This window comes from Diprion similis, chromosome 4, assembly GCF_021155765.1.
Source record: "Diprion similis isolate iyDipSimi1 chromosome 4, iyDipSimi1.1, whole genome shotgun sequence".
NCBI lineage: Eukaryota > Metazoa > Arthropoda > Insecta > Hymenoptera > Diprionidae > Diprion > Diprion similis.
In genome coordinates, this window is record NC_060108.1 from 7,108,208 (window position 1) to 7,134,566 (window position 26,359).

Consider the following 26,359-nt stretch of genomic DNA (forward strand, 5'->3'; position numbering starts at 1 on the left):
ATTAATATCAAACGTGAAATCAACTTCAAGCTTATGTTATTTATCTAAACACGATGCGAATTTCAACACATTCGCTTCAAGGATGTGTAGAGATTTTCTTAAGTTTCATGGTCTTATGATTGGTCAACTCTAAAAAAATTCGAAGAAAAATAGATTTCGATCATGCTGCAGTAATCGTAGTTAAAAACTGACTTCGTTCATTTGATGGAAACAAGCCTGGCATAAATTGCAAGCTTCAGTCTATCTATTCATAATTAGCATCCGACAGTAGCTGTACTACGATAAAAAAAATTTACAAATCACATAATGATTCGGTTTCGTGGGGTTACAAGGCAATCTTTGGCCAAGTTTCAATCATCAGGGTCATTGACTCTTTAGAAAAGAAGCTTCTGTGTCATCAATATTGTATTCAACTTTCCGAAAATAGCAATTCTTGAGAAAAGAAGGTGATAAAGTTAGATTAAACTTTGGAATATTATGTATCCAATTGGCAAGATTACAATTAAATTTTGTTTAGTTTTTAAAGAAGTCCATACCATTGAATGCCATCGCGCAAACCTTATAGGTACCTAAGCGTGACAGTGTAAAATTGCGACGAGTAGTGGCAGTCGGCCTGCCATTCCAGAGTCCTGAAAGGACTTTAGGGGTGGCGCAAACTCCGTCCTGGTAGCCATGGAGACCGCCTATCGTCTCTCTCTCTTTCTCCCTGTGTCTCGTGGCATGTAGGACGCTGTATATGTGTGCAGGTTGTTCGGGGGCACCAACACCTACGCAAATCCGTTATCGACCCGCACCTACTACCATCTTGTAGGCAGCGTAGGTAGGTATATCTCGTGGTAGTATACTATTCAATTGATGCTCGAAAGATTATAAAGCACAGCAGGTAGGTGTAACCGCGGTTTATTTCACGGGTATGGATTCCATCGCCTGCAGACCAATTTTTAATCCTTCAATCCTTCAGCGTTTTATTATATTTAAATATTTTTCCATTCACATTCCAGTATAGCACCAAGGCGTAGAAATTGAGAATGAATACCGCGATCAGTTTTATTCTTGGAGATAAATCAAAACCGACTTGGAGTACGCAGAATTGATTTTAATTAAGAAAGTATGTAAATAAGATTCGCTGAACCAGCAACAAAATGCTTTGACGCATCGAGAACTGAGCCTCTTCTATGTGATCAGTAGAAAAATCGCGAATTCAGCCGTGAGGGTGTACAAATGGCAATCCTGTCCGGAACGAAATGTTCTAAATGAATGTTAGACTTATACTTTCATACATTTTCTATACAACAATTTGATTGACTAAAATTGAGGTCCAATTTTTTTTTACGTTTGTTTTATCAGATTCATCCGAATTTCACTCAATTTTTCAAATTTTTTGAGTACTAACTTTCAAGTGTATTGTAAACATGACTACTAATATTCATGTTGAAGATTGACTTTGTCACAACTTTACCAACTTTGGAAGAAAAATGGCAAGGGAACCAATATAGCTAATTACTTTCTAAAAATTTTATGAAGTTCAAGATCGGTCGATCTCTTGATCGAAAATCGTGCCTCCGGCGCTGGCACCCCAGCATTCTCGTACACTCGCGCGCAACGATACTCATTGTCAGACTGAAATCAACGACAATTGATGTAAAAAATTAACTGTGTTTACAAAAAAATAATGTTCGTTTATTTAATGACAATAGCCTATCTATATGACATTAGTATCCAGAGTTACACACGACAAGAACAAGTGTAAACAATCGTTTCAATAAAAAATATAAATCGAATGTGCCCGCCAAGTACGTAGCTCTTGGAATGATGTTTCGATATCATGACACGAAACAGCAAGGTCCGACTTGACGACCAGCTATACGTACTTCTTGAGAGATCGTAGGGCTTAGAATTCTTTTCTGAGTTCACGACAGAGTCTTCGATACATAAGTTGGTCTTGTATTTCTATTACAATATGGTTTTGGTACTTGGCGAATTTGTTCACGTTTCACATGTCTTGGCCCAGATAGTTCTTCTATTAATTCGCTGAGTGACGATTTCAAACCGCAATTGATCTGGATAAAGTAATAAGATCTCGCACAAATTATGTAGGGAGAATACAGACTGTTTATTCCTCACTCTGGAGAGTCACCAGCTATAATCAGCGACTTTTCACTGATATTTAAACAGCCGTTATGCGTGAGACAAAAGGTTGACTTGAAAAATAGGAAGCTTTAGATCTTGCTCAATGGTATGGTGGCTAACATAGAGAGAGAGAGAAAGAGAGATGAAGGATGGACTGTGGAGAGGCCGTTCCAATCAATTGAACCAGAATTGAATATTTATAAAAAAATTTATGAAATACCTTGAAGACGTTTCACCACCTAGCTTTCTTTACCTTATTCGAATACTTGATTAAGACGTTCAATTACGTAACTCACCCTCGAGCAGAACAGTAAGTTTGAAAGTTTGAATATTCTGTAATCGATATTTATCTATCAATGTAATCCGTGCTACTTAACTTGTACCCTCAATAACTATAGGTTCTATTACAGATCGTATTCGTCTGAAACGATCATTACGTCTTTACTGAGTCTTGTTGGACTGACCCATACGGTAAATACAATTTGTTAAAGTGCTCTCGTTCAAAGTGAGGCGGTTCCTTAATAACCGTAAATATCGAGTCCTACATTTCGCGTTCTGTACCCGATAAGAAAGGCAAGCCGTTGAGGATGGGCTTGGCTCGCGATATACCCCATCGGGAAGCTTATTATATGAGTCAGCTGTTAGCTAGACCTACCTTAGAACCGTTGCCCATGACTACACCTAGGCAACTCTGAGATTAGTATCGGAGATACATCGAAACCAGACCTCGGTACAAACCGTATATAATCCTGTGCAGAATCCTTGACAGGCGCGGATCCAGGGGGGGGGGAGGTTACCTCCACATAATAATCGAAATATTGGTGATTTTTCGTATCAATGATTAATTCATTAACCCTTTTAAGCATAAATTTTTCCTTATATGCAATTCACTTGAAATTTTGCATTGCTGAGCTTTTGGATTTGCTGATTACAAATTTAAAGTCGAAATTCGAAAATTCATCATGGTGGATCCAATATGGCGGATAAATAAAAATAACTACAAGTAAAGTACGGAAAAATTCTGTAAAATTTTGTAGTGTGAATTAAGTTTGTTTAAAAATTGATATTCAGATTGTCATGGTAGTAGAAAATGTTTTTTTCGTGGAAAAGTACGAATGTCGATTATTTGTTTAATATGTTTTTTTTCTATAAATAAATAAACGAGTTTCATATTTTTTTAGACTTGAAAATATTTCAGGGACCATGTAGAACCATCAAACTCGGCAGCTGTTATCAAAAAATTACTTTGAAAAGTAAAAAACTGCAAAAAAAAGGTGGGACGCCGAGCGTCCCAGAGTAAATCAAAGGGTTACGTATCAGTGAAGAATATTTCGCTCGGATTATATTGCTTCATGAAAACGCGGCTTGACAATTGGTTCGATGATATTGCTTAATATTTTATCGAATCAATGAAAATTGTAAAATTACAAATCTTGTTAAGAGATTGAAAAACGGCAACAATTTATTGTAAATTATCGATTTTTAGTAATCTCACAAATCATTAGTTCAATAGACAGTAGGGTATATTGGGGATAGTTGGTCACGAGACGAGTCACTACGCCATGGTTACTGTGGATCTTGACTAATTAATTTAACTATACCTTTTGTTTCTATAAAAGACAAACCATGCTCAAAATTTATATTTTGTGACTTCAGAATTTTCGTTTTAATTCCTAACCATTAGATCACTCTTGTCCACAGTACTCCGACAATTTTTTCAAATATATTTGTATAATATAAATATTATCTGATTGTCAATGGCATCAGTAACTGCTGCTGTTATAGCGACTCACTCTCTCCCTCAAAAAAAAAAAAAAAAAATCGGATTGGAGTGATTTGGTACAATGTTTTTGAGCCGAGGCAATTCAATTTCGAATATCAATTTAAAATAGTATGACTTAATACGTATATATATATATATATATATTAATGTTTCGTAAATCTTCGATTTTAAATGTTCCAATTTTATTAGATATTTGTACAAAATGACCTACCAGGGAAGTTGAATGTTTTTTCTTCCCGTGTTTTCTGCAACTAACAAGGATGTAAAGTTCGACTTTGTGGACATTTGGATAAAGGGACGTACTCTTCCACACTAGTTTGAACAAATTTTTTATCGTACCTTTTGGATTATTTTAAAGCATTGTACGGTTGACATTTCCGCAAAATATTTTGCTCTTTACTTGAACATGTAGGTTATTTGACAACGTATTTTCTAATCCGACCTTCAGGTCCCTCCATCAATAAAATCACATGGTCTTTACTTTTCACGCTTCCTTTTGAACAGTGACGACTAAGAAACGTCCAACTTCCATGAGGTTGAAGTTGATAACGTTATTTTAACAATGCATGTTTGGGATAATCGTTACTTCGCAGCCTCAGGTTTGTCTGAAATTCAGCTAGCCAATCACAACAAAAAAAAAAAAAAAAAACAATATTCTTGAAAGTCGTTCTAAAATTTTACACCTATGATGCCATGATTTTTCGTTACGTTAGCGTAACTAACTTCAGCATGATATTACTTCCAGTGTTTGCACTGTACACGGCATACTGACAACATGGCGTACCAAGCTTCACTTCCTCCCTTACTCCCGGTTTTCCGCGTGTGTAGCATTACCATATTTATGCTCCCTGAAAATCCGAGCAACGAGTTGTGCTGCCGTAAACGTAAGCTGGGGAGTCTGCTCGGGAGGAAGAAGCTCCGGGGACAACGTGGGTATACATCGTCGGCAGTGAATATTTAGCGCGAGAATACTCGTAAGTCGTGACCTGCCCACGCAAACGTTGCCTTTAGCTTTTGCTAGGCTGGTCGAACTTAACAAACAAGCCTCCTGGCACTGCCACATGATGACTGAGCCCACGTTCGACTACCTGCAGGATGCAGTCTGCAATGACCATTCTCCTGCACTCACTCACACCCCAACGCAATGTCATCGTACCCGCTTTTTTACTCTTACTTTCTGTTTCATACCTTCCTTCTTGTCTACATTTTTCCACTGTTAACTACGCTACGTATAGGATGGTAGGTATGCTGTCGTAATTGTTATCCCCAAAGTACTTTGTCACACAGATTTTAACAAACGATTCACGTCGTCCGTGAAAACTAAATAATCCGGACAAGTGCGAGTAGAACTCGCTCCCTGAGGGTTCCGTACCAACTTAATAATCCTTTGATGTGATATATTTTACCGCGGACAGAAGCCTCTGGCCTACGGGGTGAAAATATAAACACATATTGTTGTTCTCTCAAACTGAAATTCGACATCCGACAAGTTTCATCGGTTCAAAGATTTTTAAAGCTTTCACTTAAGCCCTGTATCAATATGATCGATGTACGGAGAGCTGAAATATACCACTAATTCTTATATTTCCAACATCTACGAAATCGTCAGTTCGATCAAGAATTTTCAACGACTTTCAGATCTCGTTTGAAGACTAGATAGATGTTGTGCATGTTAGAGGATCTCGCTATTTTGAAACGTGGAATTGGCTTGCCCTATACGTATAAATGACACTAAATGACAGAGAAACAGTATATTCAAAATACCCTATAGCTCCTTCCAGAAGCACGATGGTTGTATAGTCATGCTGTTTACATGTGATCCAAATCTTTCTGTAATTTTTCATCGTAAGTTCGTATAAGGAGTGCTTTTGCGAAATTGTTATCGATATTGGTTTCCCAAAGGCAACTTTCATTGCTACACCATCAACAACGAGTCAAAAATTCGGATTACCGTCAAAATAACCACCCGCGACAAAATAACGTTGACAAAAAAACCTGGTGACAAATAACCGTGACATAAATGACCAGATGAATAGGGTCGAACTTATTCTAACATTTGGGCTGCGACAATCACCTTCCGCGTTTTTCGTACGGGATGCGGTTTCGTGGTTTTCGATTTGCCTCTGTCATAGAGAGACCGAAACTTATTCTAACTTGTGGGCTATTTTGTTATTTTGTTTATTTGTTGTTGGTTATTCTATCGCAGGTTATTTTTTTCCGGGTCACGTTAGTCCAGGTTATCTTAATTCCGGTTATTCTGTCATTTCCAGGATATTTGATGGCAACTTATTATGCGCTGGTTATACTAACCCTACACCCAAAAATTGATGTGGGTATGGTAGCAAAGTTTATTAATAAAAACGAAAATTCGCCGGAGCTGAAACAGATGGAGTAAAGCCTACCTGTAAGTCACATCATGTCGTTTGAGTTAGTATATCAAGTTGGTCTAAATTTATGAAATTTGTTCGATAAATTGTGCATTCTCTTTTATACATATGTGTAATTCGTTGCAATTTTCGATATTTCATCACAAGTCTTCAAAAGTACATTATAACCTCACAATGAACGTCAATCACAGTGCGCTTCATTCATTGTGTTTTCTGTACACTTCTTTATACCCAGGAGACTGTACAAAAATTATTTATTCATTGATATCAGTGAGCATCTAGATTTTCCACGTACATACACAACGTCACAGAATACCTTTTATAAAATAGGTTTGCACGAGAAATGTACGGGGAAGCAGCGATGACGTACAATCTAGGTACGTCGCTAAGCTCAGCATGCACTGTAAAACAAAAACCAGTCCAGAGCATAAAGTGCGTAGCAAATTGTACGTGGTAACATTGATGGCGGACAAAGGCTGAGAGTCAATCAACTCTGCAGAATGTAGTAAGTGTGCGGCGGGCCTCTTTCAAGGCATGATCCATACATGAAACGATAATGATATAATTTGATTTATTTCTCAAGGTATTTTTCTAAAAAGGCCCGCCAAGTACAACATACTAATTAAATTTTTCCTGGATTTTCATCAATGTATTAGTTATTTTGTTTTTTATTCATACTTAATCATTATTTGTAGTTGGATAAGTTTAAGGTCAGCCTGAACCCAGTGTGGCAACGCTGTGATTTCAGAGAGATCTGAAAGCTAAGGGTTAACTTTCAATTTTGCTTTTATTGTGAATTCACAGACATGTACTTGGCATTAGTATGTGATTTGAATCTTTTTTGTATGACGTGAATATATGCATACATTTTTAATTAAAGAAAATATTTTTGTGGGCACTGACAAGATTTTTAATGTACTTGGTGAAAAATTTTCACAGCATAGGTATCAAAATATGTGTATGTAAATATATGTGACATAAATGGCCGTATCTTTTGATTGCATTGACTTACAAGCTCTAATTTTTTACACCTCGAAGGGATCGTAATCCTTAGTATTTGATATTAATTTTAAGCCGAAAGCTCGAATCGTTCTTCAGAGAACGGATCTTGATAAACGGACAGACTTACAACGAAATGATCCTATAATGTGAGATGCAAGATTCTCCAAAACTTCACCTTCATCTACAGTAATTATAATTTTATCGTGCATTGCATTTATTTACAGCTGCATTTCCAAATCATGCAGTGAAAACTTGAGCTCGAGCTTCGTACGTATCCTTCATCTTGTGTTGTCGAGTCAGCTAGATTGTAGTGATACAGGCGTCACCATTTCCAAGAAATTTTTGAAACTTTTAATGCTAGATCTAGTGGAATTTTCAGTACATTTGAACTTTCATGATTTGATTCCTCACACACTAGATATCGACGAATAGCCGCTGCATTATTGCCGATGTGTTCCATTGTGAAAATTTCATTGTTTAAGCACAAATATGTATTTTCAGCGAGGGTTTTGAAGTTATGGCGGCCTGCGCTGTTGGCAGCTATGTATAAATTCATAATTTACTGTGAAAAATGTGTCCCCCAGTTCCGATTCATATCCTCTCCCTGAATATTGGAAAATGGTATGAATCTTGAGCACTATTGAGATATGGCTCCTCTCAAGGTGTGACCTGATTTCAGATAAGAGGCAAAATACTATATAGATCTGCATGAATAATATCTGATATGACGACGCAGATTCTGCTCTGTATTCTTTGAAATAATTGGTTCCAGTTGAATTCTTTCCTTCTCTGGGGTACGAAAGATTTTTCTAAATTCAATACCAGTATAACCAACTGTCCTCGAAAGTCTTTTACATGCATATTTTCAATGAATGACTAAAACTCCGAAACATGTAAAGCAAGTCGAACGAGTCACAGCGTATAATTTGCATCTCAAATAAATGCCAGTCGCGAACATGTGCAGCTCTGGTCTCACGGACTCGCAGAGTTTGTCCCACGCGAGCAAGATCTGCGAGTTCATTGAAACGTGAATGAACCTTACGGCCCACGTATATTCAGCACTATTAACAGTTGATGGTGTTCATTTTATTTCACCCTTCTCGACTGATCGCCGAATGACACCTACGTGTGTCTGATCCTCGCCGGATACGATTTCATCCGTATACAAGACACCACTTGCAACATTTATTGCAACTACCTGACGCTGCCAATGATTACGGATGTAGGACGTATTATGAAAACCTCCAACTACTGCATTTGAGCATTATTTTGAGAGCATAGTAATAACACAAGTCAAGACATCTGAAATTAAGTCCAGTGAGTTAAATTTTCGCACGTAACCCATAAAGAAAGAACACAACAACGTATTTGTTCTCAAGTTATCAATGATTAGGCATTTTTCAGTTAAAAATGACGTGTTTTGAATTATTTTTCTGGGTTACCTCCCACAACAATTCGACTGCGCTGTAGTTTTTATGAGCACTAGTGCTTCAAAATCGACTTGCATGTTTACGCGTTTTTCCATGCGTATTTTCCGCACACAAAGTACCCGTTTCTATAACCGTAGAGTGAGTCTGCGAATGCGCATGCGCGGCGTACTGAAAAGAACACCTTCAAGTCCTAGGGATTAAAAGAGGTTTTTTCTGTATAGCGCACATGCGCTCCTGCGAACAAATTTAACATTACACAACCCTAACCTTAATTTCGTGCTTCGTGAAAAAACGTGTAACATACTCCTGTTATATGTACTTTGTAGCGTGATCGTTGAACGCTTCGTGACATTTGGTGACTTCTCATCGTACTAAAAATATCTCGTATTTCCTGTCGTCTGAATAAAATAACAAAACCAGGCCTGAATGGAAAATCATTAAAAATTTGTCAACGCTTTATTTAACTGTATATTAAAATTCGCACAATCCTGTTAAGTTTCCCAAACAATGCACACTTCAGAAAATCGACGGAAGCGGGGAGTGCAAAATCAACTCCAAAAATGACTCGGGACAAAAATTTTATATGATGACACATAACACGAGTCATTGCTAAGAGTGTATATAATCACTAAGTCGCTTATTTATTTCTTCATTACCATCGAACTTATTTAAGGTGGCAAAGTCTCCGGACGCAACAACGTTTAATGCTATAAGCTGGTCGATAGTTCCTAAGAAGGAGTCTTTGTCCTCGACCCTGGCTGAGCCTGGAACGGTCCTTATAAGTCCCTCTTCTGCCGAGACAACATTCGACCAAAGACTGTGCCTTGTCCACCGAGTCAGTCCCCATGGTCACGATAAGGGTTAGCAAAAAAGATGAGGAATTCGTCTCTGAATGCTCAGCCCTTCACGAGCGTAATTACGGAGTATACAGCTAAGAGTTGCAGTTAAAGAACCACCGCGAAATTGATTACTCTTACGCAAAGCGAGTTTTTTTGTTTTTACTTCGTATCATTCGGATAATTGAACAGACGCACGAATACTTTGAGACCCTCGTTTCGTAATAACTCTCGTAACTAACTAAAATCTATGCAAGAAAATATTACAAAATGACAGTTTGAAAAGTATCAGTAATCTTTAACCAGATGAATTTTGTAAAAACAAAATCTTCGATAATGTAGGATGAAGTTGTTTAGCTGTGAATATAAATCGAAAGAAATCAAATTCGTCAGTAATTTCTATAAGTCATACCGTTCATTAATGTCATTAATCCAAGTTCAATGTACGGACAGTTTGAGACAAATTTTTTAAACATCTTCCAAAAAAGCTTACTCATATTTTTATGCAGTTGGAATGATTTCTGGATGACTGTTGTTCTAACCACAAAACAATCCTGTCAAAGATTTTGTGCGAAAAGTTTTAATTTTCTGATCGCATTTACCAGTATTATTATTTTCACCAAGAATAGAAATTAGAGAAAAAAACATTGCATTTTCGAAATCTTCAATAGTATATATATGCTTCTGATTTATGTATACTTTCTAAAAATTTTGAGTTGTTTCAGAAACTTCAGAAAGAGGAACGGCAATATACAGTATGACAAGGTGCTGTAGCTTTCTTTTAACAAGTCAGAAAAGAAGCAATTTGGCCAAATTTGGGTGCATCCAAAGTTTTTCAAGAATACGTCAACTTCATGCACAGGGATTGGAGTATTTTTTAAATTTTCGTTACAGCAATTATTTAAGGAATAGTCAGTCAGTAGTTTCGTGCAACCAACGATTTTTGTCTAAAGAAATTTAATAACGTATTAATCGCGAGATCCAACAATCCTAAAACAATGAGACTCTTTGATTGAATCTTAATTAACTTCTATGCATGATTATGCATGTCCCAATATCTGTATAACTCTTTTGTACGATTCATCAGAGCTTCAGAAATGAGAATTTTCGGCAAATTTCTTTATCCTCTTAGGTAACATACATCTTTAGAGAAATATTCAATATCATGTAGTACTCTTACCTTTACTAACTGATCAAACTCACCCGTTTTCTTATTATTTCCTGAATTTCGTTACAAAAGAGTGATGCACCGTCGAAATTACCATGCTTTCCGTTCGTTTGGTTGTTTAATATATGAAGACAAAGGGTTTACTTTGTTCGATCGGTAAAGGTAGGAGTACTATATGACCTTAACACGTTCGTGATTAATCACAGTTTGTAATTGACTAAATTCTGAGATGACTGGAGAATCTGCGCGGGTTTATGAGCTCCTGCACGTTATTGTCAGGTGCTAGAAATATTGATCAAAGAAGTTCCTCGTTGCACAACTTCCGAGTTTTAAACGTATGTCAACAATTACGGGCAGCGTGGTTCACCAATGTATGCGTTCATCTCCCAGCGAAGCGGCGCGACCTCAAGAGTCATCTGAAAGAAATGTCACGCGGCCGCGGCACTGTGGCTCAAAGAGCAGAGCGGCACGGACTCCGACAAAGTTATAGCACACCGTGTTAGGCTGTGCACAGTGGTAAACATGTACGAATGGTGATCTTAGATCTTTAGAGGCGACAAGGAAACAATGTAGAATCCCAAGTATGAGCTCTGTTAACAAACACACATAAAACACCGCCGAAGGGGCGAAGCCGGATGCAGTTACCGGCGTCTGCCTTGTTACATACATATGTGTCTTAGCTGTATGAGATTTCGTTGTCGAAATTACAGAACATATTTTATTATTTACCCACCGACAAATGAGCTCGTAGAAAAATTTAACCACCATTTTTCTACACGTTCAACAACTCAGGACACACCTGCGGTAATTTCCTTCATAGTTTTCTCGGTGAGGATTTACTTGTAAACAGGATCGGCGATCGCCGATGGTCGTATTTTTTTCAAAAAAATAAATGCTTTTTGTCAACGTAAACCAACTATCTACTGATTTTTTCACCCTTCAAATATACGATGTGTTCAAACACCCCTAAAAAATCCTAAATGGCCTATAATGTTGATGAAATATACATATATATATATTTTTTTCGAAGTACATTTTAAATTTAACCGAAAAAAATAATGAATTCCGTTAAATAAAAAAAATGGCAATTTTCTTACCAAAAAACGATTTTTGAACGTCGTTGTTCTGAATTTGACGAATTTGACGTATTTTCACTATGACAATATTATTTATCGCATTCTAGAATATCACCATTGGATTCCTGGGGAATTTCCTCCCCTAAGAATTATTGGTTGTCGATTACTTTCATATTATTTACACCAGAGTTATAGTGCTTTGAAAATGAAAATTCCCGAATCGCACTAGTGTGGTGGGTATGCTCAATAGAGGTTTGGTTACTCCGGGTTGGATACAAATATTTTTGATTTTCGCTGTCAACAACAAACAAAGTCTGAATACAGCAAATGCAATGTAGATGCTATGAAATCAGAACAACTGTTCTCAGTTATAATTACCAGAAATATTAACAAACCAAACAAACTGCAAAGCAAACTAATCCCGTTACGAACGGAATGGCTTGAAATTTCTACAGTACATAGTTTTTTTATATTGGAATCGAGGAAGATTACTCATATCCAGAAAATCGTCAAATAATGTGTGGTTTTTTAACACGTGTCGCTATTTTCACATTTCCCGCATTTCAGGGACAAAAAATTGCATATTTGAAGGACTTCCGCCAGAGCAAAAAGAATGACTAGTAAAATGAGCCATCGTGAGACTGTTTTCAAGTAATATTGAGGCCGCTAGATGAAAATTAGTGATTACAATAATTTTGCAAATAAAAGATACTCTCGCGCTCAGCTTGGCGAACGACCGCTACAGCCGAGCATTCCTTGGTTGGAATGTTCTTTAGCTTGGAACACTCAGCTGTGCCGGCGATCAGCTGGACGCACTGAAATGCTGGAAATGTAGCAATAGCGAGACGTGTCAAAGAACCACACATTTTTGACGATTTTTCGGATGTGCGCAACCTTCCTCGATTCCGCTACAAAAGAGCTATGCACCTTCGAAATTGCAACCCATTCCGTTCGTTTGTTTATTTAATATAGCAAGATGAGGTTGCTCGGTCGGTAAAGGTAGGACGGCTACATCGCGTTAACGAAGAATGGCCCGAAATTAAACCTCACACAACAATAAGCAAAAAAGATTTCGCAGAAGCAACAAAACTGTCTAGAATCTTGCCACTTTGCTTATGAATAACAATTTTATAAACAGATCTTTGGAGTAGCAGTAGCACACTATTAACGCTCAGGAAATATCAGTTCAAATCGACCTTTTATTGGACGCGAAATTTATTAGGTGTCTAATGTTCGGCCGGTGCAAAAATTATGCTAGAACACCTCGAATAAAAATTATTGATCCAAGACCCTTCAATCTACTCTTATATCGTAGATTTGTAGATGACATTTAAACATGCGGCAATAAGGATAAAATAGTTTTGCTTGTTTCAAAATTTAATAATTTTCATCCAACGATACAACTTACGTAGACAAGCTTCCTTTAAACTTGGGTCATAAGCGGTGACAGACAAATTATTTTAGATTATTTAGTTTCACAAAGAAACACGGTCAGATAGATACATCAATTTTATCTCAAACCAGTTTTCACAATACAAAAATTCGGCAACTATTGGTCCATAAGATCATTGTATAAAAATTTCACATTTCAATTTTAAAACAAGAAACAATCGTTTGTGCAATTGCTTTTGTTGGAGATTTGTGAAAAAAAAGCAAAGTCTTGCTGCACCGTGAAGGCATAAATAGTACATATAAAACCACCAATCGCACACATAACCTCTTTTCCTCGTTTAAAATTTTATTTTTATTAAAAAATTAATACTGTATACCAAATTTACTGTCTAGGCAGCTCAAAGGTTTACACAGGCTAATCATTCCAACGTTCTAGAAAACGAATTTCAGGTCACAGATCAAAAATAAAAGGCCAGCTGTGCATTAGTGTCTCGCACTCTCAATTTGCGACATAAATTTGACTTCGATAATGTTTTTGGTGTTAACCCTAGAATCGAACTGGTACAAAAGAAACATAAGAAAGATGTTTCACATTAGCAAAATAAAAATATCACTTAATAGGAGAACTCATATCAAAATCTTAACCATTTTCACTTAGATATTATTGGGAATTAGTAAATTGGCCGGCAGTTCGACGTTCGATACATTCCATCGACTACGTCTTTACAGCGTAAAATTTAATTTTGAAGGTTTGATCATCGATTTTAAATCTCACCATTTATCTGTTTGTTATAACATAACATCTCTGTCGATTAGGTTGTCAATAATTCTCCGTCTTTAATAATAATTTTTAATTTGTTAGAAAAAGAACTTGCTCATACAGTATTTGCATGGATTAGCTTTTAATTTATCGACATACTGGTTTTATCTTACCTGTTCCTAATTTTATTTATCCAACTAATATGCTCACCTCAAAGAAAAATGTTTCGATCAACATTTTGTAATCAAATATAAAAACATACAAATTTTTTGTAACTTGAAGATAGTCAGCGGGGCCCGACCGAAAGGTTTATGTAAAAATAAATGAAGTCTTGATCTTGATAACTTGATCAACAATTTCTTGCTGAAAATTACGTTAGTTAGCATCAAAAAACTTTTATTCAATATTATCACACCTAACATTTAGATTCTCCATTCAAATATTGCACGACGTAAGATAAAATTAAAAACTCAAATGCTTGAGAAAATAACACGTCAATGATCACTGCAATTATCGGTCACTGAAAATCGTCACAATGATATTCCACTTTCTTCCGATAGTGAGTGCACGCAGATTGCGCCTACCCATGACAACCGGTGAACTGAATGCAGCCGCGGACGGCGTGGGTGTTGTTAGGATATATGACGTGACAGACAAGATAGTGTGTGTCCTCATTGTTAGAGATTCGTACAGATTTCTGCACGGATTCCGAGTTAGATTTCGATATATTTTTAGAAGGTATTTCATTTTTGTTTATTAGTGCAGGAAATTTTATTCATATCCTTAGTAATCAGATTCATTAATTTTTGTGTTCATGGATGATATAATGTCTTTTTGCTGCTTTGCGATAGAATTTCTTAACGTACTATTTGTAATAGCAGGTTTTAGTTTTTCTCATCCTTCCTGTTTTTTCTGAATTGTAACACGTAACAATTGACACTATGCATCGTCAGTTGCTAAACTGGGATAGCTTTATAGTTTTAAGGTTTCCAAACATCCAACATAAATCGGATCCACTTTCGACATCCAGAGTGCATAGGTGTCAGGTCTCTAATCGAATATTACTTCCCGGTTATACTCGTCAAAATACAGTGCATAATCTCAATAGAGCTGCTACAGGACAAGAGGGGAAGCGATTTTTGACGAATCGGAGTGTGCAAAATGTTGCACTTGCTGCGCGGCATTATCGAAAGTTGTGCTTGAAAGAATAGCTTGAGCTAGAAAGTGGAGGACAGCAATCCAGTATGGAAGCGGGAAAGCGGCCCTATTGAGAGCGTGCATTACGTTAGCATTTTACTACGAATATCAAAATACAACATCAGTAATAACTGTTTAACTGCAGTTAATTTCGACAAATGAAAGCAGCATTTCTCTGGATGTTAGTACAAAGGTCTTTCTGGACACAAAAAGTTGGGTCCTCACTTTGTGGCTATAGCCAAGTTCTGTATTGAACTCCGATTTCCTTGTTTCTAGGTCTGTTACCACTATCTGTTTAACTCGTTAAAACTTTCATCATTCGCTCTATTGCGGCAGTGCTTCTACTCTCATTTTCACCAACTTGCTTAACGGATAAGGTGCACTGATTTGAAATTCGCGCAATGTCAAGGTACTCTGTGTTATTAAACACGCTTTGAAGAGACTTAAAGACGTCAGATGTCACCAATAATAATTTTCTGTATTGTAAGATATTTTTAAATCTGTTAATTATATATGTGGCGTCTTTCACAGTCGTGTGAAGTCACTTCAAGTCATTCTAGATTACGTTAAATTTGTTGACAGCGAAATCAGAATGACTTGGCCATTCCCAGTCAGCTTATATCCCATTAAGTCACGGTAATTTTCGTCGTGCGTATTCCTTATGCGTGTGAAATTCTTAAGCTCAGACAAAGGATAAAATCCATGGCTGCCCACGACTAACTGGGTTCACCGAAGTTGTTTCTATTCTAGATTTGGTTTAACCACGAATATTAGCATCAATTCTTGAAGTTTGGTCACATAAGAAAATGAATTTGGAAAAAAAGGATGTTCCGATCGATGTCTCAAAACTTAATCTAAAAATTAACAAACTGAATCCAAGCTTTGCGCTTCTCCAATTAGAAGGAGTTATCTCGCTAACCGTTGTTATGCCGGACGTTTGGCCGACTCGAACAGCTGGTTATGTTACAATATATTAAAATTTTCTATATCTTGGCATGTTGCTAGTTTACTAGGTACATCACCCACAATTCCATAACATGACACTATGTCGCCTGACACCACTTTGTGTTACATACTATTTCAAGCTATTAGCCGCAGGCGTGATAACTACAAGTTATTTCTAGAATACCAGAACAACTTAAAAACATTTAAGGTCATATCTGTAGTTCCTTGAGGTTCTGTCAAATTTTTCTTATTCGATTTGAAATCTCTTGTATTCACATGAAGTGAACTCATAGTCACCCAAAGTTACGTGAAGTTTGCTCTGAAGTATAATGCAAAATCATAGGCCGGTCAAATAAGCACTGTTAATAAGCTTTTGATGATGCACGTCGTCCTGAATATAACCCATACTTTTTTTTATGAATTTTAGAATGACTGAAAATTCACAACCTAAATATCACTCATTTGACTAGCCTATTGCCTACTATGGGCACAACGAAATCAGTTACTCGATTTCAGGGTACAATAGCTCAATCAACAAAAAAAAATTTCAAAGCGAAAGTTAAAAACCATGGCGCAAGTTTAGAGTTGTTTGCGCCCAATTACCCATCGATCGTCATCAAACAAAAATCTTGACGTTAACTAGACCGCAAATAGTTGAGTGTTACGATAAATTGGTTATAAACGGAACTTAATAGTATACATTCATCTATAAATTTTGAAAATGGTTTCACCTAGCCTCCTTACTTTCTGAAATCTTATCTATGATGGACTCTTTCACCTCTGGGGGCCGGATGTTCGAGATCCTTCCAAATTTTAAATCATATCCGTTCAAGTTGACTTTAGAGCAGGTCTTCGAATTTTCATCAGATTTTTCACATCGCTCGCCAGACAAAACTGCTTTACTTTGCACTCGCGGTTATATTGCTGGTTTACCTCAGGAAGGAAAACAAAGATAAATCTGGGACTACACCCAGCAGTCAATAAATGATTGCCTACGTGACATCTACACGGTCGAATGTAAAATTGCCTTTGGGAGAAAGAACGGTGGAGGTGACGAGTAGAATATTGGCTAAAGTTGTAGAAAAAGAGGGAAAACATACGGGTTCAGTCTCCGGACCGGCGCGCAGACAAACGCAGCCGACGTTTCGTTGACCCTTCTAGTGTATTTCCGTCCACCAGAAGCTTACTAGCAAGGCTGGAGTTTCAACTACGTAGTTAAAGGTCTATCGTTTCATCGTTCACTGATCTACGGGCCTGGTGCTGTCCATGACCTCCCCCGGAAGGTTTTTGGTAAAAACTCGAGCTACCCTGATCAAGGTCGTAATATGGTAAAACAATAGCAGATTGTGCACCAAGGAGGTAAGGTAGTTCTTTTTACGCTGAGAATATTTATGCAACAGAAGTGAGGTTGAAAGTTTTTTTTTTTGTATAGCGGAGTATAAGAAAAGAGTGCTCTCATGTACTCTTATGCTTTTTTTATACTGTCACGGAAACGATTACGTTACGCACGGAACGCAGGAAAAAAAGACGCATAAGCGATACTAGTTTTATATAAAGTTACTTCAAAAAATTGGACATTTAGGCGCAGATAGGTTGCAAAACAAATCAAAGGCAATGTATATTGAACTTGTTGCGGTTCGCAATTATTTAGTCACGCACGCAGGAAGGAATTTCGGCACAATAATTATAAGGCAAATCTTGGCTGGACAGGAAAGATGGAATAAGCTTTTGGAAGTGTCATTTGAAGCAAAATTAACGCATTTGCATTAAAAAAAAACTTCCGTCTCATAAAATAAGGTCAATGATTATGATTGGATAATTTTTCTAAGATTAACAAAATTAAAATAGTTAATTATGAATTATTTGACTTGAATCACCTGTCTTCTTGTTACCTTACTACTTCTATGTTACTTATTCGTATCTCACTTCACGCCGAACATTGAAAAGGACAAAACAGTGCCATATGAGTGGAGTGGGCGGAACAGGGGAGGTCAACAAACTTGTCCTGCTTACGTTTTTCTGATGATTTACTAGAATCAATGAATATTGGTATGCACTTTAACGCACTTTACGCTTTTTTTCAAAGCGCTATGTATGCGACTTACTTGCAACGTTACACCGCGTCAACTCAACACGTGCCGCATGCCTCGCACCCTCTGTTTAGAGATTAATTTTTCCATCCGGCAAATGCTAATCTCAAGTAAAAGTTGAATTCGGATCTGGCATGAGGCGAGTTTGTGTGTCCGTTAGAGTAGTCGTTTCGGGTCATTCGATTTTTCCATTTTTGCTGTCACCCGAACTTGCAATTCTACGTAGCCTTAAACAAATCTGACTGATTGTCAATGTAAAAATTGGAGGTAAGTGACGCGAAATAAATAAGAATACTTAAAGGAACAGAAAAATATAATAAGGGTAATAAAAATTCCAAACTAACTTTAAAAAAATTATGTATAGTACCATGACCGAAATATTGGGAAATACTTTATCTGTGTTATCTTAATCTGTGCTGACTTCAACGAAAGTGAGAATTTTTATTCAATTGTGATATTAGTATATTACTATTGTCACCGTTAATTTCGTTGGATAGATCATTTGTTTGCCACAATTAACCTTCGTACAAATGATAATAAAACGCATTGTTCAGCTGATGGTCAGATATTGATCAGACCAGAGTCAAAGTACACTTCAATACAATTTTGGATTTAAATTTTACTTTACCAATGAACAATAGTAATATAGGTTCTTACAAGGTCCAGTGTTGTTTTATTTAAAGTTATTTTGCAAACTTAAAATTACCAAAACAAGTAATAAAGACTCTCTTATTTTGCAAAATAATATAACTTGATTTCTATAATGTGCGAATGATTGAAATTCTTTTTTCAGGTGACACATTATCAAGTCTAATTTTAAATCTGTAATTGAAGTGAAACGCCACGGGAGGAACGAAATTTTGACTTGATATTTTCTAGTCATTCTTTTCCACGGTAGGCAACAATCAGTAAAAGCGAACTTTTCTACTTCTGTAATAATGTCTGCGCCAGGAAGATATAGTTTGTAACAATTTCAGACTCCTCAAAAAAATTCTGTGCTACAGTTTTGCTCAGCTTTACGCAGTTAAGAATATATCCATAGAAATTTTATTCAGAAATCGAGAAGGGAATAATAAGCTAGTCAAGACGCTGAAACAAATTGATTAATTCTTAGTATTATTTCAAGAATTTATTATAAATTTGTTGCGATTTCTTGGGTTACTGCATAAGGTTGTGAAAAGTAAGTTTATTTCTATCCTTAAAGTCACATATCAAACCTTACAGAGGGGCTCTCGTTTACATCGACACAGTGGAGCCAAATACGTTTAGATTCTAATTAGAAATATTATCAAGCAACTATTAGTGGTACAAACTAAGGTGCGGAAAAAGATTTAACAAAATCGTTGGAAAAATGATAATCCAGAATAAACAGCATGAAGCACATCAATTTCTCACATCTTCAGGTAATGGGGTCACCAAGTAATGGTTATAAAAATAATAAAACTTGATTCGCATTTGCGGAAGCCAAAAAAGAGGATTAAAATAATATTCAAATATTCCAACAATTTTAATGTTTCTTGAAAAAAGTGGACAACAGGGATATAAATATGACAAAGGTGCGTCGACGGGTAGGAATATATGTAAGCATAATAAAACTCACCCTGTTGGGTTGCACGTGCCAACTCCGCCGTTTTCCGTGCCTCTGAATTCCATCTTCTTGTATGCTGAGGCTACCCGGGCTGCCGGCGAGGCACCCACCAGTCTCATACTGCCCAACCAGAAGTCGTAGTCTATTTCCCGGACAAATGCCCTACGACAGAGAAATATCGTCCCTTTTATGCCTCGGCACATGCCAAAGAGAGAGTTTTGCTACCTTTCCCACCCGCTGCAACCACTCATCGTTTGTTCGAGAAGCGGCGATAACAAGTTTTAAGGATAAAGTCTGCGTCAGGGGCTGAAGCGAATCGCAATTGTCATAACAATGCTGAGGATGATAGATTCCACCACGCTATGAAATACTTAGAATCTACTTACGCGACAAAATTTGTGAGACTGTCAATCTATATAGCGACAACCTACTTGTGCAATAAATGCTCATCAATTGTATCAGTTTTTGTATGTGAAACGGAGAAAGGACCCCGCAGAATCGTTATGGGAGTTGGCTTCCGGTCGAATTGACTGGGTTTTCAGTACGTTATAGTACATATCTTCCCGATAAAAGTTTCCCGGGAAACAAGTGCCAAAAATCAGTATTTTTCGAGATGTAGGCTTCGGCAGGAAGTGAATGGATTGTTTGATATCTATGGATTGCACGATTTTTATGAATTACAAGGTTTCAAGAGGCACTTGAAATCAAATATATCACTCAAAAAGTGCACAACAGTTTCACAGAGATTCAACACACGCGTGAAAAGCAGGAAAAATCGATTATTGCAAGAGTCGGAGGGTATCGCTCTTCACGCAAAATCTGACGTTGCATCTCCTTCCAGTAAATCAGTGAGTTCGTGAATCGAATCAATTACAGCTTCCTGCCTATTTTTGAGAATCAACCGTGCAGTTTGTTAAGTGATTTGTGCAATTTCAAGTCCCCTTGAAACTTTATAATTCATGAAAATCGCGGAATCCATAAATATGAAACAATCTGGACACCATTCTTCCGCCTGTATCTCAGAAACTAATGATTTTAGGACTTACGTCCATGAGAACTTTTGATCGGGAGGATGTTTCCTATAAGATACTGGAAGTCGAATCAATTCGACTGGGAGCCAATTTCCATAACGATTCTGCAGAGTCCTTTGTGGGGGAAATTTAACAGGTTCATAAATGTGTCTGATTAAAAAATTATACATCCGACCACGTACTGGAACAATATACAATTTTTATACTTTGTGACCGTTAAAGGGGAAAACTGTTGTTATTAGAACAAAATTATCTGATGGATTATTACTACTGAACCATCAAAAGAATATACACTACACCAGTCTCACAATCAAAAGAAAAAAATTCTGGGTGCATAAATGAAAATAATAATCTTCCTGCAACGGCTGAACACAGTTATACACGTCTTCCATCGTTAGCAATGTCGAAGGAACTACAAGCTTTAACACAGCTGTGTTGTTCTGTATAGTGGGTGTGATGAGATGCATGATAGGCGAGTCCGGGATTACGGATATACGCCACCCACGTGCATACATCATTTATACTTCCGTGAATATAATTTCACGCCTCCTAATCATCGTGCTATCAACTGTGTATCGCTCACGGGAGTGTTCTTTTATTTTACTGTCACTATATGCACAATGTTTGTGGGTAAATGTGAACTGCACAGTCACGACCTGCGCAACGATACGTCTATACATGACTTGCCTTACGTACTGCACGTGAGTATGTTAGTACTTTGTTATTTGAGTGTATACAAGTGCATGGGCAAGATTTCTTCCGTAAAGTGACAACGAATATATAATTAGATGAGTTTATTGTCTGTCCAAACATAAACAAGGATTGATTGACTAACAATAAGCCTTTTGCCACATTGCATCCGGTTCACGGACTCCGATTGTAATAGGTACTGAAGAAATTTATATGAACAACTGCCAGGTTATGGAAGTTTATACGCTGTGCTGAAACTGCTGTTACCGATAAATTAGACGAAGCTTACCAAAAAGATATCCCAGGTCGATCTCTCCAATTTAATTTCGTTTGTAATATGTTATAGTACGCTACAAACTAAGCCACACGTCCTTTTCTATATCTCCCATTAAGCACTTTAAGGAGGTAAAATCACCCTCCAAAGTAAGGCATGTTAACGCGATATAGCAGTCCTATCCTTACCGACCAAGCGAACTCATCCGTTTTCTTTCTATATTAGATTAACAAACGATCGAAATGGGTTGAAATTTTGACGGTGCATCATTCTTTTGTACCGGATTTCATGAAAGTTACTCATCACCCGAAAATTGTCACAAAATGTGTGGTTTTTTGACATAAGTTACTAATACCACATTTCAGGGATCAATAAGTGCATAGTTGAGCTACTTTGCGCACTCCCAAAAAAAAATGAGAAGTATTATGAGCCAATATTCAGGTTGCTAGAGAAAGACGCAGACTCCACTGACCGCAAGCGCCATTTCGTGCTGCGGCGACCACACCAACCAAGGAACGTTTGGCCGCGCGCGCGCCCAGCTGATCGTGAGAGCATCTCGTATTTACGAAATTATTGTAGTTCCTAGTTCTCGTCTAGCGACCTCAATATTGCATGATAACAGTCTCACGATCATTCATTTTACTCCTTACTTTTTCCAGAATTGTAGAAAGTATCTCAACTATCCATTTTTTGGTCCTTGAAATGCGGGAAATGTGGGATTAGTAACACGTGTCATAAATCCACACATGTTTCTTGACGATTTTCGGGATATGAATAACTTTCCTGGATTCCGCTACGAAAGAGTGGTGCACTGTCAAAACCTGAACCCTCTCAGTTCATTTGTTTATTTATTATAGATAAAAAGGGTCAGTTTAATCGATCGGTAAAAGTAGGAATACTACATACCCTTGATTTGAAGTTCAAAGCGTTGGCAAGCGTTGTCTGATGTGAGACTTACAACAGCACAAGACTCTACTGAAAAAGGTCACGGTGCTTGCAGTCGCATGAAATTCGCCACCTCCACTGCTTCTCGTGTATATCGACGACTGGCTTTTTCCGCAATACATGATATTAAAGAAATTTCAATGCGAGTCACGTACGTCACGTCGGTTAAAAGTAATCTAATGACTAGCTCGTTTCTCCGCATCGTTATTTATCCATGGTGTTTTCCGTCAAGCTGACCTACGTGAGTGGCACGTGGGGTGTGTGAAAAACACGAGCAGATGTTAGGGTATACCTCTTAAGCCCCCATCGATATTCAATACAATCAAATTTGTTGCATTGACTACTGGCTCGTGGAACGGATCGTTGGGATGAATAGGTATACCTATACCACAGCATAAACAATGCATGTGCCTCACTTACGGGCCATCCATATATACGTATTGCATCCCCGCAGGTACGCACACATATATGCATACTTGAGTATGAACCTACGCAAGCCATATGTGCACAAGGTGAATCATTTCAACAATTCATAGAGTTGATTGCCACCGTGGAACGTAAAATTGTCTTGATCGGTGTTATGTCGATGTCGAAAAAAGAGACCTATAAATACTTTGCGGTGATTGGCATTCTCCAAATAGGATTTTACCAGAAATCAGATCTCGCTGCAATGATACAATTGTAAAGAGTTAACACCAGATATTTATTGATAATAGCAAAAAAATATTGCATGTGAGTAATACTTTCACAGGTGTATGTATGCATTTTTTTGACATCTAACGTAGAATCCAATCATTGTTGCGTTGACTGTTGCAGTGTTTACTGTTGTAAAATGTAGGCTTAAATATTGAACCAAACAGCGAGTTCGATAAAAGCAGATATTTTTTTTAACGTGAATAGTTAAATAACACATCTATTTATTTTAACTTTATGGAAGCTTTGGTTATGTTTAACAGAACAAAACGAAGTAGAGTAAGAAGAACTCCAAAGATGTGGTTCAGAGAAACTGCGTAGTTATTCAAGTGATAGGTACTTCTATAAAGATACAATCCTTGTCGGAATGCCAGCACTTTTAGTAGAATGGATCGTGTAACCATTAGTCCAAATCAAGAAACAAATTCGGAGGCAGCAAGAATAGTAGTTTTCGTTAGATCGTGCGTGATTCGAGCATGCAACTGATACATCGTGATTTTTTTCAATCCAGGTAAGACTGTTTACGAGAAATATAAGTAAAGTGCGTTTCTTTAAAATCTTGAAACTTGAGAGACAGAAGACAGTTGAAAAATACAAAGAATCTGCGTAGTTTTATTGGAAAATGTTTTTTTTTTCACGGAAATCTTAGTTCTAAGCCTACCAACGTATAATACATGTACGAAAGGCTACAGCCCTTTAAGAATAGCCGATTAGCCCCCGTTGGGGAATCGGCTCGTAATTAGTTCAAAGTTCTCTCATAATGAAACCCTAATACACGCTCAATATTAGGTCTGCAACTATAACTCAACAATCAAGAAGAGAGTGATTTCTCAACTTTCATTCTCATCTTTTTTTTCAATTGAAGGAATTTGGTAAAAAATCACGTCACATTTAGAGCTCAAAACTAGAAAAAAATAGTATATCGTATTATTCCCATAGAAAGTGGGCGATTTTCGATAAGTGTAAAGTTTACAACATGATTGAAGTGAGCACTTTAATCACATAAGTGCTCAAATGCTCATCCGCACGTGTAGCGCACCTTATTTTTTCCAATACCCGTGAAGGAAAGTTCAATTTGTGGAGCGACAAAAGTGCCACTGATACCGCGAGTTCGGAAACTAATGCTTAATGACACACTGCGTAAGATTTAGTCCCGTCAATATGTCGCTCAGAAGGGAAAAGTATGCATTTTATAATGTAATTATCGGGATAGTTTAATCTTTTAAAGGGGTGTATTCTGAGCTTATTTTCAGATTTGAGGGGTTTCCCGAGTGTCAGTGGCGCCACTATCGCGAATAAAGCACTTAATTCGATATGTCGAGAACGGTTTATTTTACACAAAAAACTACACAGACTTTTTTCTTCTAAATTAAATTTTCTATCACATGATTGAAAATTTTTTCTCTAGCATCAATATTTTCCAGGTTATATCGTTCGAAATGCACAAACTTCCTCATTTTCATCTTTTTTCGCCTTTACATCCCTAACCGTTCACTTTTAATAAATTTTGCTAATTATCAAACTTATAGATCATTTGATTATCCATATCTTTCAATATTTGGAAAAAATTTTTTAGTCAACTTACCTGTACAAAAAAGTAAATCGATTTGATAACTCGATCTGAGACAACCATTTTTTCTTCATAATTGTTTAAACATAAAATTTTTCCAATTTTGATTTTTTTATTGCATTCAACTAAGTGCTGTTTGTTCAGTTTTGAACTCTCAATGTAACATAATTTTTTAATGGAATTCGGTCACGCAGTGGTTTATGTAAGGTTTAAGGTATAGAGTCCAGTTTTGAAATCCGGTTTGCGGAAACTTTCGGTCTAAAAAATATTCATACTATTTTCTACACGTTCAAAACACATCTTTCGTTACGCCTTGTCACGAAATATGACAAGTCCAGAAGTTAAAGGCACATGAATTTGATTGAAATTGGCAACTGAAATTACGTTTCGATTAGTCACACTGTCGAAAATCTAATTCCACTCTTAATGAGGTTTTAATGGCTGGTGAATTTTTAGGTCGTACCTGTCTTCCCCTGAGTGCGCAGAGCCACCATCCCTCCAAGCCGGAAGTATTCTGTTCGAGAACTGTCAAGACGTCTCCCTTCCGGAAAGCCAATTCATCAGGTGCCTCTGCGATGTTGTCGTAGAGAGCTCGAGCCTTGACACATTTTGGCTGGAAAAAGAGAAAAAATGAGATTAGATGAAGTTACTTATCGACCAAAGTCGGCTATTGATCGATCTATTGGAAATTGTGAAAGATTGGTTTCTAATCTTGAAAACGAACCAGTCTGCGCTTTATTTTCTACAAGCAATTGTATATAGCATTGATTCCATAGTATAAAAACTAAACTACATATTTGTCTGCGTCATTATGATACGAAATTATCTCTAAAACTATTTGAGCTAGCTCAATCTTCGTAAACATCACATAACCCATTTGAATGTTTCATTGTTGAGTTATGTTATGTTTACAAATAATGAGCCTGTTTCTGTAGTGCTGCGCACTGATTCTGCATTGTCAATATAACTGAATGTCGGAAAAGTTAGCTGTCTCAAAATCCATTTGCCCACATGTACGTGGCGAAAATTAGTAATTCACTTCGTCAAAAGCTTCGTGACTCCTTCAGAATTGCATATATTTACGCAATGGATATTCTAAATGTTATATCATCAATTTCAATGCTGGACTCTAACACACATGAGTGTTGTTCAATTTCCATTGGGAGTCTGCTAAAACAAGCATAAACACTTTCGCAGATATTTCAAAAAAGATGCACTGCATGTCAGTGTAGCTTGTTAAGTGAAATCGCAGGGGGCATGCCCATTCACAGAGACAGAACTTAAACTGCACCAAGTCGAAACAAATAACACGTTTCAGGTCGGGTGCTTTGAATCTAAAAATCTTCGAATGGACCAGTACCGCCCTAAATGG

General features: G+C 37.1%; 1 protein-coding gene and 1 long non-coding RNA gene across 3 annotated transcripts in view; both read right to left on the reverse strand.

Moving 5' to 3' along the window:
• Positions 1–26,359, reverse strand: part of LOC124405318 (breast cancer anti-estrogen resistance protein 1) — a 108,242-nt gene that overhangs the window by 27,449 nt on the left and 54,434 nt on the right. The window contains exons 2-3 of one of the 2 annotated variants that reach the window (XM_046880130.1): positions 25,451–25,600; positions 19,797–19,946 (exon numbers count right to left, since the gene is read on the reverse strand). In XM_046880130.1, coding sequence (XP_046736086.1) covers positions 19,797–19,946; positions 25,451–25,600 — 300 coding nt within the window. The remainder of the gene's footprint in view (positions 1–19,796; positions 19,947–25,450; positions 25,601–26,359) is intronic. The other variant, XM_046880131.1, reaches the window with a different exon arrangement.
• Positions 33–13,031, reverse strand: LOC124405331. Its single transcript, XR_006929098.1, has 3 exons — positions 12,975–13,031; positions 6,220–6,224; positions 33–44 (listed from the first exon to the last, which is right to left on the reverse strand). It is a non-coding gene; the product is annotated as an uncharacterized LOC124405331 (long non-coding RNA).